General features: G+C 35.9%; 1 protein-coding gene across 1 annotated transcript in view; it reads left to right on the top strand.

The window, feature by feature from the left end:
- The window catches only part of LOC131428476 (organic cation transporter protein), a 94,641-nt gene that overhangs the window by 35,653 nt on the left and 37,471 nt on the right, over window positions 1-21,517 (top strand). The window contains exon 2 of the mRNA XM_058592456.1: window positions 9,313-9,715. Coding sequence (XP_058448439.1) covers window positions 9,313-9,715 — 403 coding nt within the window. The remainder of the gene's footprint in view (window positions 1-9,312; window positions 9,716-21,517) is intronic.

Raw genomic sequence — 21,517 nt, 5'->3', positions numbered from 1 at the left:
TATTATTTAATACGAACTTTCTAGTAATATTCGAAGCCGAAAAAGTTTTATTCAAACATCAAGAATATAAAATAATTAAACTAATGCCACGGATACCAAATAATATTTGTCGATGGAAATTTGAGAAAGAATACATCATGAGAAAACTTGCCCAAGTAGCAATTCGCAACTAGTTCTGATACGACAAAGTCCAAACTATGTTGCCACAAGAGCACGAATAAGTTTTTTTTTTGTTATACTGGTTAAAACATGGTGACAGTGTTTCTTTATAACTTAAACATTGAGCTAACTATCATTTGTAAGTTATCGTTACTTGATTCTAACATATCTTTTATCACAACTATGCTTTAGCTACTAGTTGAAAAAAGGTTGTGAATTGATATAGCAATAACATAGATATTATAAGATTATAACATATACTTTCTTCATTGATTCAGATAGTTATCTGTAGGTTTTCCCAACGTTATGATAACGAAAATGCAAACAAACAAACTTTTGTTGGACTGAATATGGCGAACACAATATGAAGTCTCAAGAAGTGTATGAAACATAAATAAAACCAGGATATTACTTTTTTTAAAACTACTTTTTGCCGAAAATAGTGAAAGGCAGAATAGTCATTTTGTTCTATGCACTGTCATAAACACGAAGAAAATAATATAGGGATTGAACATTGATTGTGATAATATTATAATTTTCGTGATATATGAATTTAAAATGATTGGAAATCGCGCTACTTGGAATAATTTCGAGCATTCTGAACATATGGTTCTTTTGTTGTTTATGTTTTATATCTTTAAAGACTGTCCCAGAAAGTATGGACGCACTTTGATTTCGCTGTAAATAATTCACAAGTGTTAGATATTCAAATTTTATTCGATATACTGATAATATTCGACTACAACAACAGAATATTATTCTCGGCATTTGCTACTTAGCCATTTTGGACTAGCTGGCGCACCTTCTTGCGAACGTTCCTTATTGAATTATTATTAAATTCTTGGCGACAAGTTTTGATACTTTTTTCCAATCTTTTTCGAACCGTTGAATGGTTTCGGCTGCCGACACATGTTTCCTAAGATGTGCCTTCGTTAATGCCCAAAATTCCTCAATTGGTCGAAGTTGTGGGCAATTTTGTGGATTCATGCCTTTGGGACGGAAGTGACATTTTTGGTAGTATACCATTCTACCGTTGATTTCGAGTAGTGGCAAGAAGTAAGATCTAGCCAGAAGACAACAAGATCCTTGTGGCTTCGAATCATGGGTAGAAGTCGTTTTTTGTAAACATTCCTTGATGTATATTTCACTGTTCATTGAAGAAGTGGTGATGCAGGGTTTCGAAATCTTACCGCAGCTACAAATTGCTTGCCAAACCATAGCTTTCTTACCAAATTTTTCGACTTCAATCGATGTCTCGGACTGGTTTAACACTTGGCCTTCTCGCACCGTATAATATTGTGGTCCCGGCAAGGATTTGTAATCGAGTTTCACGTAGGTTTCGTCGTCTATGATTATGCAGTTCAAATTTCCAGCAAGAATCGTATTGCACAGCTTTCGAACCATCGGCCTGATCGATGCTTCTTGTTTCGGACTACGTTTTGGTTGTTTCTGCTTCTTATAGGTTCGAAGAATCAAACGTTTTTTAGCATGAAGAACATTTGACTTCTAAGTGCCCACTTTTTGGGCCACATCCCGAACTGAAACCTCCTTCTTTTGCTCGAACGCCTTCAATATACGTTTATCCAACTGAGGGTTAGCAGGACCTTTTTTTTCGACCCGTTTTCGGTTTATTCTCAAAGGTGTTATCCTCACCGAACTTCCTGATTGCATTTCGCACGGCTTTTTCACTTACTCCTTCCATTTTTGCTATCTTTCTCAGTGACAGTCCGCGTTCTGTGCACTATTTGTACACAATTTTTCGGCGTTGTTCTGCTGAAAGTACACGCATTTCGAAACAAACTAATGAAAACGAATATACAACTGCACAAGTGGTTAGAGAAGAGTGTAAACAACAGGACGCAGCCAAAAAATTGACGGATTCTGAACCATTGCGAAATCACATCGTAATGTAAAAACGAAGTAACTAAAACAATTGTTCAACTTATCAAAAATTTTCCAAATGGCTGTCATAATTGGCATTGGGTACAATATGTGCCGAAATGGCTTTATATCTCGAGTGAAGAAAAAAATTAGTGAATTTATGCTCTCCGCAAGGCAAAAAATGATATGCCGAATTGAAAACCTTCCACTAAAAACTATTTTGCTGCCGAGTCCGCATAGTCTCGGCTGCCGCATGAAATTTTAGGTAAGTGTGTGCAGTTTTCTTCATTTTAAGAAAAACAATTCGAAACTTGAAAATAAGTTGTGCCAGATTTATCTGCTTAAAATGAACGCAAAACTTGCCGACATGAGAATATTATCATAAAAGTTTCAGAAATACAGCATTACATACGCAATGAAAACAAAAATCAAATCAGATAATTTGTATTCGGTTTTCATCTCGCGAAAAAATGAACAGACCTGACATCACTTTTCAAAGATATTGAACGAAATGTTAAGTTCATCATAGTTACTCTCATAGTTATATATTACTGCTTGAGCAACTTGTTTTGCAACTAAAGCACATGGGCTCACCAAAATAATACCTACAGTGCGTATCACAAATGTCGGGTTCACTAAGATGAATGACTAAACTGTATTGTTGTTTAAGTCAACTAGTTAGATAAAAATTAAAACAACTATTTTGATAAAAATAAAAACAAAAATTTTTCTTTTCAATATTTACATGTTTATATTTCCATTTATTTAGGTAAAATAAATCATTACGTTGGGTGAACAATTTTCTTTTCCACACTGTTACCCTCGATGCCATAATGGAAAATATTGAAGAAGAATTCATTTCAAGATTTTTCATATTAATTGAATCATCATATGATTAAAATCGTCTGAAAAGGTGTATGAATGTTTGAAGGCTTTCTTATACATATTTCAAACACTATCTCGATCATATTTATTGAAAAGAATAGATAGTTATTTTCATAGAAATTGATGTTCATGGTGCTTGAAAATTTTAGGCGTACAAAGACATGTTTCACCATAAAAATGCAGTTCGTTGTTGATTTTCTATTTACTAAAACATAAAAGATCAATTCTACAATATGTAGTATTACCATTTATTTATGTGGAGAATGCTTCTAAAGTTGCATATTTGTTTTACGAGCAGTTGTATTGAAAATCAAATGTGAAACTTATTCATTAGAAATTATGTTTGCTATGTTTTTGTAAACATCAATTTAATTCTTATTTACATTACGTAGTAGTTTCCATGAGTTTCACAATTGTTTTTTCGCTGATTTAATTGCTGCATTTGTAACGGGATCGATGCATGAGTTTTTGTATCAGTTTTTTTTTCCTCCACACTCCCCCACACCAAAAAGCTTCAATTTGAAGCCCCCTGGTAGTGGACGCAACTAGTCTCAGCGGAAAAACATGAAACAAATAGACACTGGCAATAATAATACTAGAAATACAAATTTAATTTTGATACAAAGTCCGCTGAGATTCTATTTATTCATGGTTTGATGTGCAATTTATTAAAGTGGAGTCCCAGTGGAAAAGATTTCCTTTTAAGGGATCCACAATTTAATTACTACGCTATGTTGGAAAGAAAGTACAAATATTTTAGGTAATTAGTTATTAATATGAAATACTGTTGACGATAACTACATTACATTATAAAACAAAAAACTAAATTAGCTAAATATCTCGTTCAGTCTGTGCTTAAAATGGTACTTTAGTCTAGCCGCAAATGTGGCACGATTGCGTATTCCTCGCATGTCAGGCGGAAGTGCATTATATTTAGTTGGACCAACAAAAAGGATCCGTCTTTGACCAAGGCTTGTAGCTGCTCGAACACGAAACAAATTGTTACTACGGCGTGTTGTTCTAGAATGGGATATAGTTGGGAACTGTAGGTTATGGTGTACTGTGGATTTATACAAATTATCATGGATGAATAGCATCGTTTGGACATCACATTGCACAATAATTTTGAATAAATGTTCATAACAACGGAAGAACTTAAAGATATGCTGCACAACAAAGAAAAATTGCGCTTTTTCCATAACACAACAGTAACCAAAATAGTAATATAAACTAAATTGATAAATTGCACAATTAGTAGAAAAATACAGGACAGCAACTTAACGTGCTACTTGGGAAATGTGTTTGTATCAATCAATTCTTATCACTTCTACTGAAATCATTGAAAATTATGTTCCTCAGGTGTGTTACATACATACATACATTCTCGAAGAAAATATACCAGTACATTTAGAAATATCTCAATGTTTTTTTAAGTGGGGCATATTATAACACTTTACCCTACGTCATACACGTTCAAAAAATACCAATATTGTAAAAATTTGCAACAATCTCAATAAACCGGAATCCGCCAAGTGTCAAATGGGTTTAACAGTGACATAAAATTTCGAGTCCTAGTCGTCGAATACGTTGCCAATATTCAGAAATTTATAAAAGTATCCACAAACTGCAGTCAAATAAACCGCCATCTTGGATTTGAAAAAGATTTAAAAGATCGATTCTCGGAACCTACTCATCAAACCGAATCCAAACATTGGTCGAATTTTAAAAAAAATAACAAGTCGAAAATGATCATTTCAGATTTGAAGAAGGCTTCAGACAGTAGTTCTTGTCACCCACTTATCAAGCTCGTTAATGTGCTATGATGGACTCCTTTAAAAATGAGTCAATGTTTATCCATTGAAACAACAACATACTATAACAGCTGCGGTTACCACAACACAAAATATTTATTGTATAGCATTTTTTTCATAAATACGTTTATTTCTTAAGGCAGTTTACATAAGTTTTTCTTCGCCGTATCACTTTTACATAAAATTCTTATCCAAGTATAATTCTAAAATAGTCACAACGATTTAAATTTATTGAAACATATACCCCTTATTACTTAAATATCATTTTAGGTAATTCGTCATTAATTATGAAATCTACTCGGAAATATTATATTGTATAGCATTGTTAAATATACGGGAAGTGTTCAAATTTTTAAACCGACGATACAAAAAACGGAAAACTAGAATTCTAATTAAAATCTAAAAACAGTTCGCTTCCACATCTCATCCAAGTTAGTCGATAAAACAAAACCGCTGACGTTCGGGACGGAAGAAACCAAGTACAGTATTGTGTAGGGAACAATAGAACGACCTCGAAATGAGTGAACCAAACGCACAAAAGCTACCGCCGATACGAAAGAATACAATTATTGTTGACTTCAGGTAGTGCAAAATTCGATCTTCGATACGATAACTTGAAGGTTTTCTTAAGGAGCAAATGCATCTTGACATCAAACGTCTGCATTTACTTCAATGCAATAAGACAAATAATGTAGTTTACATCCAGTTTTATAAAGAGTTGGATGCAATTTGCAAAAGACAATAACAATGTGCACTGTGTGCACGAAAACATTTGGTACAACATTCCAGTATATATGGAAGATAGTGCTATAGAAGAGCGTGTGCATGATCTTACGGAGAGATTCTCTCTATCGAAAAAGAAAAGTGGAAAACTTTTTCCCCGGTATTCTAAATGGCGTACGTTTGTTACGCATGCGCTTGAAGAGGCCTGTACCTTTTTATGAGACTTTCGGTCAGGATACAAGAATCCCGTGCAAATCATTTGTTACCTATAACAATCAGATGGGCACATGTCAATATTGCCAAAAAGCTGTTCACTATGGTAAGCCATGTGATAAACTGGACAAGGAGACAACTACACCAAAGGACAACCGTGCTTCCTTCACACCAACCCCAAGCAACCCTAGTACACCTGTGACAGCCACCAAACCCTTCAACGAAACCATCATTATCCCCTATAGAACAAAGTACACCAGCTGCAGTTAACAACTTACCTTCCAACCAACCAGCAACTGCAACCAATGTACAACAAGGCGCATTTACAGCAACTCTCAACGAGCCCAAGACTACGATCAACAAGGGAAACGAAAAGAAAACGGAAATCACACACAACACCGACGACGAAGCAATGGATGATGAGATAAGCCACGGACAAAGTGCCCCTCGATCCTCGTTAGATGGAAATGGAAGCTCATCTCCCTCTAGAAAAAGGGTGACAACGAGATCCAATAGCAAAAAAAACAAAATGTAAGCCAATCGGCCACGTAAAGCTTGTACGCGTAAAGGCCTGAATAGAAACTTTTATCAAAAAAAATAAAAAAATACAAAACTCTTGAATTTTGTTTGGATCCGTCTTCGGATTCATCGGAATTTGACTAAAAACTAATCCAACTTGTAGGTAGGGATGTCCGATACCGAGTCGATACTTTGAAGTATCGATACTTTCTTTCGAGAATCGGGTATTTTTGGTATCGATATTACACCAGAGCGATACTGCTAGTATCGATACTTTAGGTTTCGATACTTACAGTATCGCAACAGATTGAAGTCAATTCCCATTACTACGGAATATTTTTTTTTGTTTCAATTAATCTTAAGGTTATTTGCCACTTCGGGTCAGAAAAACTTTCTAACAATATGTGCGGGGTTGAGAATAGAACCCAGGTGGGCTGAGTAAAAGGTATCGACTAACCCATCACGCTATACCCGTCACCGATGGAACATTTTTTGACGTGAATACGTCTTACTTTACTATGGGGTGCCTTTTCAAAATTTCCCCTCTAGAAAAGCGGTTTTTCTCGTGAATATTTCTTGTTTTATTAAACGTATCATCCTAATTTTTTCACACGTCATCGGAGAATTTGGAATAAAATTTTCAGTAATATAACCACAAATAACTCGAAACTAAAATTTCATATTTGGTAAGTGCAAATGGCAAACATTTGATGCTTCTTTCATTCTAGCCTGCGTAGTTGTTTCATTCAGTTCAGATCGGAATCCAGGTCAAGAATCCAATTCTAGAGTTCCGTTCTGAAGTTTGATTTCAAAATCCAAGACCATTCATTTTCATAATCCAGATCTATTATTCAGTTCTTCAGTTCCTCGTCCGGAATCCAGGGCCAGAATTGAAATCCAGACTTCTGGAACTTGGACCAAATTTAAGAATTTTATTCTAACTGCGGCCCGAAAATCTGGATCAAATTCAGATCTAAAACTCAGCTTTATTTCCAGAATTCTTTTCTACAATGCTTTCCAGAACCAGGTTTCAATTAGAGAATGCTGATCTAGAATTAGGATCCAAAACTCATTTTTACAATTTTCAGAGACTAGATTCTGAAGATTTCTGAGCTATATTCTGGATCTGGATTATACAACTCATTTTCGAAGCTAATTTCTGGATACTATTTTGAAAAATTAATCCTCGATCGTAATCCTGGTCTCGAATTCAGTTACAGATATCAGATTCAGTGATCAGTTCAACAATCTAGATTCAGAATTCAATTCATGGACTCAGTTTCAGAATTCAGTTCCATAGTCGAGCATCGAAATTGAGTTTCAGAATTTAGGTCCAGAATTCATTTCATTCGTATTCATGCCATCCGGTTATGTTTCTGACATAACCCACCTCTCTTTTTTTTCTTTGACTTCGATGAAGCGCCAGGCACTTCTCTTTCAGTGCGCCTGTGGAACGAAGCGAGATTGTCGAGAACGAATTTCAACGACGGCTAGTCCACGCCATACCAATACATGCGCGAGCCTGGTGCTTCCGTTCAGTCCGTCCTCGGTACCGTCGTAATGGCAATAGGAATTGGCTTCTAGTGTAGTATTCATGTATCGACATAAAGGTTTTGACATGAAAATTCTTGAGAAAATATGTGAAATGTGAAATCATAATGGTTCCAACACAAAGGGGCGTGCGGATAATCTTAGACATGGACCAAAAGTCGCGAATTCATTCATTTATTTTATTTTGAAATGATTGCTGTGCAAGTATCAATTGATACTTACAGGTATCGATACTTTATTGCCTTTTGATACCTTGTATCGATTCCCAAAATTTCGGTATCCCGATACCCTAGGTATCGATACTTTGCCTTCCGAGTACCATCCCTACTTGTAGATCATGTTAGTCGATGGCCATACCAACCGACTCCGACTGTACCGAATCTCGGATTCCGGTTCCGGAAGTACTTGCAATAGGGGGAGTTACTTTGTTCTCTCATTGATGGCTTAACCGATCTGAGAACTGTTTCATTTTGTAGATTATAGCAGCTTTTTTTCAGAATACTAAAGTATTAAATATAAGAATATGCGTGATATAAGAAAAGTTCCATTACACCGCTAGGTGGATTAAAACAGGATTTTCGTTTTGTTTTGCTTTTGGGTGCACTGAGCCAGATTGCTATATGCCTACCAACATAGCAGAATACACTTAACAAACACAAAGTCTTAATTGAATTCAAACTGTAATTATCTTGAGTATGATCAGATATTTATACATACGAGTTCTGTTGCGAACAATTATCGGCGATACTTTTGTAAGTGTTGTTTTCTTTTCAAGCCGACATACAAAGCTTTTCATAGTCAAACAACTCTACAGTGCCTTGATGACCGTTTTGCAACCTTAAATGATGAAGGTTTAAATTTTTAGGGAAATATCGAGTAAACTGAAAAGTTTATCATGAGAAATGCAAATTAGTTATTTTTTTTTACAGCAGTGCAACTCAACTGAATGAGGTTGAATATCATAATGTTTATAGCTTTGAAGACTGACAAAATCGTTTTACTCCACAATCCTCTTCATACTTTCTGAATGGGTTATAAAAACAGTATCAGTAACGCTAGTAGTATGGCTGAGATACTTAAGAAACGAGACCCAGACGTTTTGCGTTCGTTTACACACCTTATTCACCAAAGCTGAGCTGCATGCAAACGTTTTCAATGAATTGTCTATTCCCTTATTAGTCTTTATCATTCATTCGTTTTTTTTTTCTTTGAAAAACTCACCTATTACAAAAATAACAAATTGATGAGTAGCACAAAAATAAAATCAATCGCGGAATTGAAAATAATTAATTCTGATTTCGGTTTGGATCATAATTCAATACTTATCCACTGTCCGATAAATCAAAATAACATCTTTTGCGACAGTGATTGGCTATAAATGCTGACCCCTACGTACCGCATCTTGCAGGCATGCAGTTTGTGCTTCCGTTGACTCGCCGGCTTCCGCCTATTAACCCGCTGGGTGTCGGCATTAAATGCAATAATTTAGCTTCCCTACGCACGGTGATTAACGGTTTGTTTTCTTTTTTTTTCTCTCTCTCTTTTTCTCTCTTTCCGAACACGTTGACAGGCCGCAAATCGCGACTATTGGTGCGCCCGCCCCGCTCATCTCCGCACCATCCCGCTAGAATTGTGGCGCAACCTGACGCAACCCAACGGGGGTCGATGTTCGCTCGTCGATGCACCCTTCCAACAGTTGACCGCGTTAAACTTTACCGATTACTTCCTGAAGGTCAATGTTTCCTCGTTGGGGCAGGTCAGTTGCGATGGATACGAGTTCGATACACGCATCTTCGGCCAAACGATTGTCAGTGAGTTCGGGCTGATATGCGATCGGGAGCACATGAACAGCATAGTGGAGATGTGCTTCCTGGCAGGTGCAGCCATGGGCAGCGTGGGAAGCGGATGGATCTCGGATCAGTTCGGACGGCGCCACACGCTGATGGGCTTTGCCATGATTCAAGCCGTTACAGGTGAGTGCTTTTCATGACCGCGAAGCTGCACGAGCAGATGTACAGTCGATTCGATTGATTAATTGCTTAATTGCACTACACTTTTGCTTGATTACAATAAAAACGATACGTTCAACGTGATGTTCATAGGATTATAGTGGGTTGACGAATCGTCATTTTTCTCTTTGTTTTGGTTCTGCACCTTGGATGAATTACACAATTGATATCTTACTCGAGTGAATATTAGTATGCATTCCTAGCGAGAAAATGTAATCGAAAAGAATTGACATAAGGCTTCGATACGATATTTACTTATCAAAAATAAAGACATTTTTTTTTTGTTTTCGCCCACTCCAGGTCTGTTTCAATACATTTGGGACGTTTGTGAAGTTACGCCTTCATAATTACCCAGAGTTTTTCAACTGGATTTTTCAAGTTCCGATGATTTTGATGGATTTAAATTTTTTTGGCATTAAATTGACTCCGTTTGGCTCGATATCGATATCCAATACATTTTAAGTGTAGTGGCAGGATGATAGATCAAGTCAAGCAGAGTAAATCCATTGTGTTTCGTTAATCGTACAGTTCTTGAAGTAATGAAAGGATCACTTATTTTACCACATCCGTAAATCGAATACCAGGTCAGGATTTTTTTTTGCAAACTTCGATAATTTACTCATGCGTAATATCTAACATAGACTTGGCAACGAACTGTACCTGCAAAGAAGTTGACGGAAGTCGGTCTTGACATAAGTTTCGTCATTCATCACAATGTAACACAAGTTTGGGGCTGTCTGCTCCTTGTAAACAAGTAATCCAGCACGCTTCATGACTTTCTACCCAAAATCGACTAACACCTTCGACTTCTTAACGACATCTCGAATTGACATGTTTGGACCAGGGATGCCAGGTCATTTTTTCAAAAATCTGTGATCAAGTCAAAAACCTGTCTGTGAAAATCTGTGCCCGTTTCCCCGTATCATAATAGCAGATCGAAATCAATTTGGTGAGCAAAATAAAAAAGGTCTCACTACCTACAAGCTCTGTACCTTTTTCCTCAACCGCTCTGTACTTTTTGGTGCTAAACTGAGCTCGAATCTGTGAATATCTGAGCTGAATCTGTGAAAATCTGTGATTTATTCCAGAATCTGTAAAAATCTGTGATCATTTTCAGAAATCTGTGAAAATCTGTGTCATTTTTAAAAGATTAATCTGTGAACCTGGCATCCCTGGTTTGGACGAATGATGATTAGTTCCACTACTTTACTAACCTTTTTGTTGACCATTGGACCACTTTTAAGACCACTACCTTTGATATTTCTATGATCACTACCTTTGATGTGTAGCCTTTCTCACATAGAAAGGTTATGCAATCACTGTGAAAACCGACTTTTGAACCGAGGCCGGGAGGGCCGAGTCCAATGTGCCATTCGACTCAGTTCGTCGAATACGCAAAATGTCTGTATGTGTTGTGTGTAGCATTTTTTTGCACTCACTTTTCTCGGATTTTCATAAATTTCAATTCAAATGAAAGGTCTTGTAGCCCCATACAAAGTTTCTGATTTTCAATCTAATCCCACTTCTGGTTCCGAAATTATGGGGTGATATGTGCAAAAAAAAAAAGAAAATAAGTGCACTTACTTTTCTCAGAGATGGCTGAACCGATTCTTACAAACTTAGATTCATAAAGACCCAATTTGTCTAATGACAGATAATTTCAATTGTTATGATTTAATGCTTGATTAGATTGAATTTCACTGGTTTCGACTGTAATGTGCCTTGAATTAAAATACACTTTTCATCAGCCAATCAGATGTGTGATTCTGTGGCTCAGTCGATTAACAGACGTACTTTGCGTTCCAATGATTCTCGGTTCAAGTCGCGGTGGTCGCTATTATCAATATTTTTTGCCTTTCTCATATAGAAAGGTTATGCAATCACTGTGAAAACCGACTTTAGAACCGAGGCCCGGGGGGCCGAGTGTCATATACCATTCGACTCAGTTCGTCGAGTACGCAAAATGTCTGTGTGTGTATGTGTGTGTGTGTGTATGTGTGTGTGTGTGTGTATGTGTGTGTGTGTATGTGCGTATGTGTGTATGTAACGTTTTTTTGCACTAACTTTTCTCAGAGATGGCTGAATTGATTTTCACAAACTTAGATTCAAATGAAAGGTCTTGTGGTCCCATACAAAATTCCTGAATATCATTCGGATCCGACTTCCGGTTCCGGAATTATGGGGTAAAATGTGAAAAAAATTGTGTATGTGTATGTGCGTATGTGTGTATGTAACGTTTTTTTGCACTAACTTTTCTCAGAGATGGCTGAACCGATTTTCACAAACTTAGATTCAAATGAAAGGTCTTGAGGTCCCATATAAAATTCCTGAATATTATTTGGATCGGACTTCCAAAATGGATCTCACTCACTTGACTTGGCCGGTTTAGACAAACTTCGGTTCAAATGAAAAATCTGGTGGTTCCATAGTGAATTCCTGAATTTCATCCGGTTCTGACATCCGGTTCTGGAATTACAGGGTCAAGATTGGTAAAATATTTCTACCGTCACTAAAAGCGGCGAAGTAAAAACGAACAATATTTTTTTATATATATTTATATAAGTCAACTCAACTCAAAGATATTCCAATCGGTAGTCATTGTCAGGGGATGACCAAACAAATTAATTTCAGCTTTCCTGGTTCCCGGTTTTCGATTAACGGCCTGAGATTGTAGCCATAAACCCAAAAATGGATCCCAGTCACTTTTCGATTATACCGCTTCCAGTCACCAACTTCGATAATACCGATCCTAAATTCCGGTTTCGTAAGTACCTACAATAGTAGAACTCACTTCGTGTATTCACTCTGTAGATTATACTAGTTTATGGACAAACCTTTTTGGTTTTATAGAATCAAAGAAAATTAATTTGAAAAGTATTATGGGAAAGGCATCATTACATCACTAGATGGATTAAAACAGGTTTTTTAAGTGGTATGTGAAAAACGAAATTGATAAATGTTACCAAATATGTAACGTAAGCACTGAAGCATGCTTTTATGAACTACGCGAGCAAAGCCTTGGTATTACAATCCTTTTATGGATTTTGGCATTCTGTTTCCAAAGACTTCGCAGCCGATTCATAGCGTACAAAACAATTGCATGGTTGGTGCTACGATCCTACTAACACTAATAATTCTTCCAGGTCGGGGCTCGAACATACGACAACTGGCTTGTAAGACCAACGCCCTATGCATTGAACCGCCAACCCGGGTGAACTACCCGAATTAATCTGAATGAATTCGGCCCAAATTAGTGTCTGTAAACATGTTTATTGAAACTGTGTCGATGACTAGAGAAAGGTATCAAGAAGAGATTATAAATTTAGGATTAGTATAATGAATTATTCTTTCACCACCATTGAAATTACGATACTTTATATTCTAACTTTTCGGATATGGAATTCGGTATCACGCGCTTTCAATTCAAATGACACCCAACCTTTGGAACGAATTCAAAAGTCCTTGGATTGGCATTTCAATGCATCGGACGTTTACAAGCCAGTTGTCGTATGTTTCTTAGTGTCAACAGGATCGTGGTACTAGTCATGCAATAATTAGATACACTAAGAACAACGATGAAGTCTGTTGAAACGGAATGGTCAAACTCCATAAAACGGAATAAATGTCAAGGCTTAGCATTTCGTTCAGGTAGTCATGCATTTTTGTTCGTGCCAATCCTGCAATCTTTTTGTGAAATGCTCAATTTGTTCACACAATTTTCTTTGTTCAGAACATCTGAATTAATAATATCGGTAACAAATCAAAACAACATTAACTCAATAAACATTTTTAAGTTAACTAGTAGAATGTAGCACGACGTTATACAAAGAAATTCACGTTTTTCATACTCGTGAGAATTTTGTCTTTGATAACGGGCAGTTTTTAATGTTTCGCATTCAGTTGGAATGCAAACAACTATAAATATAGGAATTTGCAATACACCAATGGTCGAATCATGACCAAACAGCTGTATAGTTTATTACTGAGAATGAGAGCTCAACAATTAAATGTTTGTTTATTCCAGCACGTTCATTTTGCGGAGCAAATTTTCCGTTTCTTTATACTTTGAAAATAGATTCAAGCCCAATGAAAAATCTTTTGATCGTGAATGACTCGATTGAAATAATAAATATTTTCCGTTGACGTCATAGGTATAGTGCTCGTAAGTAGAGTGACGATATCTCATCCGTAATGATGGCAACAATTCAGAATATTTAATCCGAAGTGTTGGCAGTTTCGTAAGCTTTATATTGTATTTTTTTTTAAATGCCCTCCACACTCCCCCGCACCAAAAAGCTCACTCAATCGGAGCTTCCTGGTCACGGACACATACATACCTCGGCTCACAAAAAAAACAGTTCTATCAGGAAAGATAAACAAAAAATCGCGACGTTGACAGCTGGGGTATTTACATTTAACGATTATATACTAACAAAGAAGGGAACATACTATTTACAATATGAGAGAGCACCCAGTGGAATGTAAGATTCCTTTTAAGGGGCTCTTAATAAAATAAAATTAATCAATTAACAAAATTAACAAAATTTTTTTAAAGCAAAATCTAATAAATTATCTATCGGAGAAGGAAAAAAAACCCTCTTGAGCTGACTGTGCCACCAGTTCTCGCTCAAGAGGGCACAAAAACCTCCTCCTTTTAATATCATAATTAATAGCAAAAACTTAAAATGAATAAAATGAGTTTGTGAATGGTGTTATGAATGAGTGGATGAATAAATAAGTGGATGAGTAGATGCGTAGATGAATGGATAGAAGAATGGAACGAGTGAGTGAGTTAAAAAATGAATGCTTGAATAATTGAATAAGTGAACGAGTTAATGAAACTGAAGTTGACTATTGTATGTTAGATAGAAGCATGCAAACAGTTAATACAGCATGACATTGCTACACGTATAACGATATAACGAGCGTTAACCCACCGCAGATACTCACACCAAAAAGCTCACACAGAGAACTTTCTGGTCAATATCACAGTTAGACTGTAGCTTGTTGCAGTGACAACACAATTGAGAAAAAAACAAAAAAAAAAAACTAGTTACAAAGCGGTGAGAACATTCAACAAGAAAAAAATGATAATTTAAAAAAACTATATATATATATATATATATATATATATATATATATATATATATATATATATATATATATATATATATATATATATATATATATATATATATATATATATATATATATATATATATATATATATATATACATATATATATATATATATATATATATATATATATATATATATATATATATATATATATATATATATATATATATATATATATATATATATATGTAATAATATTTGTTTACATTTATTCTAATCGAGAGCTACATACGGTTGATACACATTACAATATATAAGTTACTATTCGTGTTTTCAGGTAATACTTTAATTTTGTTTTGAATAGGAATCTATTCGTGATTTGTTTCAATTCGTTTGGAAGAGCGTTGTAAATTGTTGGGCCGTTGAACATGATGCGGCTTTTACCTAAGTTAGAGTATGCTCTGACTCGCAATAATGAGTTCGACTGCCGTGTATTTTGCTGCCGAAGACCAGTGGATATTGAAAGGTTATGATGAAAATCTGGTTGATGAAGAACATTGTGAACGAACGTAATTGTCTGCATATCGCGAAGTACTAACAGTGGTAATATACCATGGGAAGTATCAGAGTAAAGTTGTAAAGTAGGGTACAAGCAGGGTAGCTTGAAGATGGTTTTCAGACATCTATTTTGTAAAGTCTGTATTCTTTTCAGCTTGGACTTTGCCGCCAGACCCCAAACAATTAGAAGATACTGGATGTGAGAGTGTATACAAGCAAAATAAAATTTAAGTAGAGCTTTCCGTGGCATGAAATAACTTACTTTCCGCAGTGCTCCAGAGAGTGACGAAAGTTTATTTTCCATACTTTTGATATGACTATCCCATAATAATAAAGAATCAAGGTGAATACCAAGGTATTTGTAATTATTTACTTTTTCGATGACTGACTGATTATACATGGGACTTGGATGGTCTTGTATGTTTTTCCTCGTAGAATGGAATATCATATACTTTGTTTTGGAAAGATTCAATGACAGAAAATTTGAATTTAAATAATGCATTAGGACACTTATATCCTGTTCTATTGAAGCTACAATCGTCCTTGCATCTGTACATGGATAAAACAGAGCAGTATCGTCTGCGAAGAGTCGAGGTATTCCTTTTAACTTCAAGTTTCCAATATCATTGATAAATATTAGAAACAGAAGTGGACCAATATTACTACCTTGTGGCACTCCTATGTTGATTGATCGATACGAACTATGTACTCCCCCGACCGCCACGTATTGTGTTCTATTTTTTAAGTAGCTGGCTAGTAAATCATTGGCAATTCCTCTTATGTCACATCTATCCAGTTTTCGTAGGAGAATATTGTGATTCAAGGTGTCAAACGCTTTTCGCAAATCAAGAAATAACGATCCAACAAGTTTCTTAGAGTCAATATCTTTAATAAGACAGTCCATCAACTCTACAACAGCAGTCGTAGTACTGCATCCTTCCCGAAAACCATACTGAAAATCATACAAAATTCTGTTGGATTTGAAAAAACATAGTAACCTCGCAACAAGAAGCTTTTCTATTACTTTGCTAAACACAGACAACGTTGAAATTGGACGATAGTTACTGGGATCATAAGGATTTCCAGATTTGAATACTGGAACGACTCGAGCTACTTTCAGACAGGCGGGGACAATTCCTGAAGTTATAATTTTATTGAATGCTTGATAAATGATTGATGCAAACGATCGAGCATTGCTTTTCAATAATGTTGCAGGTATATTATCTGGGCCACTACTTTTATTGCTGTCTAAGTCGTTTATTGCCAGAATTACTTCATTCAAGCAAGCTGGACGTAGATAAATTGAGTTTGAAATACAAGTTGTAGTATTCACAGGATCAATGTTACCACTAGTTGGAATACTGTTAGCTAGTGTGTTACCAATACCAGAAAAAATAATTATTAAAAGCTTCACAAACTTCTAGATCATTGGATGTTTGAACTCCATCGACTGTAAGGTTAATTTGTCCCTTTTCTTTTGTTCGTCCCATAATGGAGTTGATATTCCTCCACAGTTTAGAATGGCAGGTGGTAGAGAGTAGATTAGCGTAGTAAGATTTTTTAAGAAATTTTTTCATGTTTTCAACCTTTTTCGAGACATGTTTGAGCAGTTCTCGCGCGTGAGAGTCATCCGGCCTGTTTTTCACTTTTTTAAGATAATTGGCTTTAATTTGCATAAATTTCCAAAGATCAAAGGACATCCAGGGACAGTATTCGTTTTTGACTGTCACTTGTTTCGTATAGGTTGTGGTACACTGTGAAAGAGTTTCGTTATATTTAGATATAATGTTGGAAAAACATTCATCGACATCATTAACATTGATTATGCTATTAATATAAGGATTAAATATTCTCTTTAGTTTGTTGTGGTCAATATCTTTTTTAGTAAGAACATGTTTATGTCTCTCTTTCTTTAGCCATATGGTAGATACAATTTGAATGTGATCGCTTATGTCAGTGTAGATTGTATCGTTTCTCATGCAGGGCGCCTCGCTCAGTTTACATATGAAATGATCAATTATGTTATTACTAGAGGGACGTGTGGGGAAAGTATTTGTGCACGCAAATCCATATGATTCTAGAAGATTACGATATCTTAGAACAACATTATTGTTAGAGAGATTAATTGGCACATTAACATCTCCGACTATGTAGCACGGTTTGTTTTTTTTTTGGAGCTGGATATCCATGGTTCTAGAATATCATGAAACTTTGAAAAATCAAAGGAAGGCGGTCTATACACACATATGACATCATATAAACGCGCATCAACGTTTAGCTCGACATGAATAGTATGAAGTCCATCTATTTGTTCATTTCTTACTATTCTTTGCCCTAGTTTATTGCTGATATAAACAGCTAATCCTCCATGAGAGCTTTCTCGGCATAAAAAAGTTGCATTATATCCAGGAATATTATAGATAGATGTACGGCCCTGCTTTATCCATGTTTCGCCAATTACAATTACATCAATAGCTGCTTCACAATGATTCAAAAAATATTTGATACTGTCGAAATTATCTAAATCGTTCATACCTCGTATGTTCCATTGAGCTATTCTGAGACATTTCGATGATTTTGCTGTATATTTAGAATTAAAATCAAATAAATTTTCATGAGATTCGTTTACAACTCTATTCATAGTTCTTGTAAGAAAATAAACATATTAACATTAATAAAACAATCAGTTATTCTTTTTACGTTTGGGGGAAGGAGAAGAGACTGCAGTTGAGTTGTTTAAAAAGCGAGAAAATAATTTACTCAGGTCTTCTCTGCTCTTAATAGATTCTGGCTTAGAGTGTTCATTCTTCTTTACAAGAATAACTCCTCCTCTGTCAGACCAAATGTATTTTAGATTGAGAACTTCCTGTGCTTCTCTTAATTCCTTCATAAGTTCCAAGGAGAGTGGGGTCAGCTCATCACGAATTGATACGTTGGTCGGTTTTCCATTAAGCAATAGAGATTCGTTTATAGACGTGGACAACATATTCTTAAAAAGTTTTTTTTTGTTCAGAACTTCATCCTTGGATTCTTCATTTTTGAAAATTATTTTAATGGGAATTAATGAACTACCAGGTTTATTAGTGTTAAATATTCTTGACGAGGAAATAACTGAATCGGGACTAAGACACACACCAATAGACGCAAATGTTTTGGGGACGAGATCTGACACATTTTCATTGGGTAACGTAGGAATTCCAAAGAGCATTGCATTATTGCAGGTTGCCTGCTTATTTGTTTTATCAACACTGGATTCCAACTTATGTACGATCTCTGTAAGAGTGGTATGAGATTGTTTAAGGATTGATATTTCATGCTTTAGTTCTTCGTTCTCAGTTTCAAGTCCCTAAAATCGGCGACGATGTCATCAAATTTTGAGGATAGAAACTCTTGTGATTTTTCTATAGCATTCGTAATATGCTTCACCTCTGTCCTAACAATATCCATTTCATTAGCAACCGCAGTCGAAACAGTGTTTTCCACCACATTTTTCATACTATTCATTTCATTGGCAACTGCAGTAGATACTGTTTTCTTCAGTTCCAATGCAATGGCCGTAATCATAGATGAGTTGTTTTTACTCGTATATATTATACGCTGATAAGAGGCCGAGCATTCCGATGAACAAAAGTACGAAGTTTCCCGGATACGTCTTATTGCATTCCCGATAATGTTTCGGCATTTAAAATGCGCGCTTGAGAAGCAGTACTGACATGTTATTAATTTATTTTGATCGCTTTCCTTTTTTTTACACTCTACACAATAAAGCTCTTCATCCGTCATTTTTATCGAGATGGGATACCTTCAGACACAAATAGTAAACTAACTTAATTGTATTGAAATGCAATAATGAATTAATAAAAACAATACAGATGAGGATTTGTTTACATACACGAGTCTTACATTTACCAAACAGAATTAAAGTTGTAATTGTTGCAAGATTAAGCCGTCAGTGTCTGCGGGTTGCAGTAGTACTCACCCCTGATATTTCTACAACAATCCTGCGCTATCATGCCATGCAAACCCGAGAAATCATGCACTACTTCAGAAGCCGTCGATATGTAGATCACTCCCCTTCCCACCGCTTCAGCCAAAGTTATTTCCGTAACCAGAACAATCAAATTGCATGCGTTCTAACTAGATGTGTAGTCGCATACAAGTGACAAGTCCTATCACAGAATTATAACACCACCATTGAATACACTGGTCGACGTTGCCACATGTATGTGCTGGTTGGTACTCACCAACGCAACTAAAGTCACCAGAAGAACCAGAGATAGTTAGATCACATGAAAGGTCGTTTGTTCGCTCAAAACACTACTGACAATAAATGTTTTTATTCTAAACGAATAGCTATCATTACTCTACCTACAGGCACTCTAGTGTTGGAAAAGGTTGGTTGAATATGCATACAACGCTTGGAAACTTTTTCAAAAGAAAAAATCGAGTCCATGTACAAAATTAAAAACCTAACAATCGATATTTGGAAAAACTTTGAAATCCAAGATGGTGACTTCATTTTATTGATATTTTTACATACGTTACAATTAGATTGGAGTCAAATCGCCATTATTGATTGGCGGCGACGAATCGACTTGAAACTATTTGCATTAGCCTTTCTGACAGCTCATTTACAATCACAAATGTAAATGAGATTGATTTGTCTTCATCAGGAAACGCCAGCATTAAACACGATTCAGACGATTAATCAACATCGGTTGACGTCAAGATTAATATAATAATTTTTTTTTGCCGGTATAACTCACGTACTGGACGTCAAAATGTTCCGTGGACTTGACGATATATGTCTCCATTAGACCTGCTTACAATTAATGTTGTTGTTCCACAACCATTCCATGCCGGCGAGAGTCGCCTGATGCCACGTGTGAATTGCACTTACATATTGTTTTATTTGCATCACGAAATTTATTGGTCATCAATTTTTCACTAGGATCGTCGATCATTTTTCACCGGGCATAGAAACCTTAATAAATAATCGGCGGCGGCTTCGTTTGGCGTATTTATTGACACTGGTTCCTATTGCCGTTCTCAATTCTACTCTCATTTTACTCGCTTATCACTAAACTCTAGAGCAGAAAATCATTATGAAGAAATCTATTTGTAAAAATTATGTAATGTCACTTACTTCACTTTCAAAATTTTACATAATTTTTTGCTCTCTATGCTCACCTACCGTCGAAACTGCGGGATTTGAACATGACATTCTTCTAAGTAGTGTTACAACAGCAAAAATGGCTACTCAACTGTCAAATTTTAACTAGAAATACAAATGATTCACTAAATGATCTGCCACGTAAATAAATTATCCTCACAAACAAACAAACCAAATTGTCGTAGAACTATTCATCAGTCAACAAAATACTGTTTTGATCAAATAAAGCAATCGACAAATGAGTCTCTATTTTCAATTTTTAGTATAAAAAATCAAACGACGTAGCAAAGTTAGGGTATTTTACGCCGATGGGGAATTTCACCATCTGTTTCCACACATTTCGCTACCGATTCATCAGTGTGCATAAAAATTTCATGGCAAGCTCTGCTGTCTTACTGACACGAATACCGTTTCCGTTTTTGAACCTACACGCGGACGACTCTGACTCCGAGTAAAACGAACACGTGGTACGCGCCCTAAACAACAACTCATAGAAAAACGAAAAAATAAACAAACTCGCATGGATGCGTGATGCGACCCGAGAAAATTTTCAAACTATGCAATTGGATTAAATGGATTGGATTGGATAATGCAATTGGAGTCCGATCTAGAGCGACCCTAAAAAAAAGCGGTTGCTAAAACAAACATATCAAAAGTTGTTTGGGCGACTCTGGATCAGCTCTTGGGCTGCTCTGATCAATAAACGAAAAGGGTATAAGAATCCTTACAGGGCCCGAACATACGAAATATGACGTTGTGGACTAGTGCCTCACATCCTAAGTCGTAGACCGCTAATAATGATAAAGACATTTTACTTCGGCGCGATCCAATAAACCCAGCGGCACCGTCAAAATTATGTATTCACACGGAAAGACCGAAATCAGCATTTTGGTGAAAAACTTAGTTGATTTTCTGATTTTAGTTAGTTATATTCTGAGACAACTGAAAAAATCTT

Source organism: Malaya genurostris, chromosome 2, assembly GCF_030247185.1.
Source record: "Malaya genurostris strain Urasoe2022 chromosome 2, Malgen_1.1, whole genome shotgun sequence".
NCBI classification, from domain to species: domain Eukaryota; kingdom Metazoa; phylum Arthropoda; class Insecta; order Diptera; family Culicidae; genus Malaya; species Malaya genurostris.
Note: the sequence above shows the minus strand (reverse complement) of the source record. Positions and strands in the feature narration are given on the sequence as shown.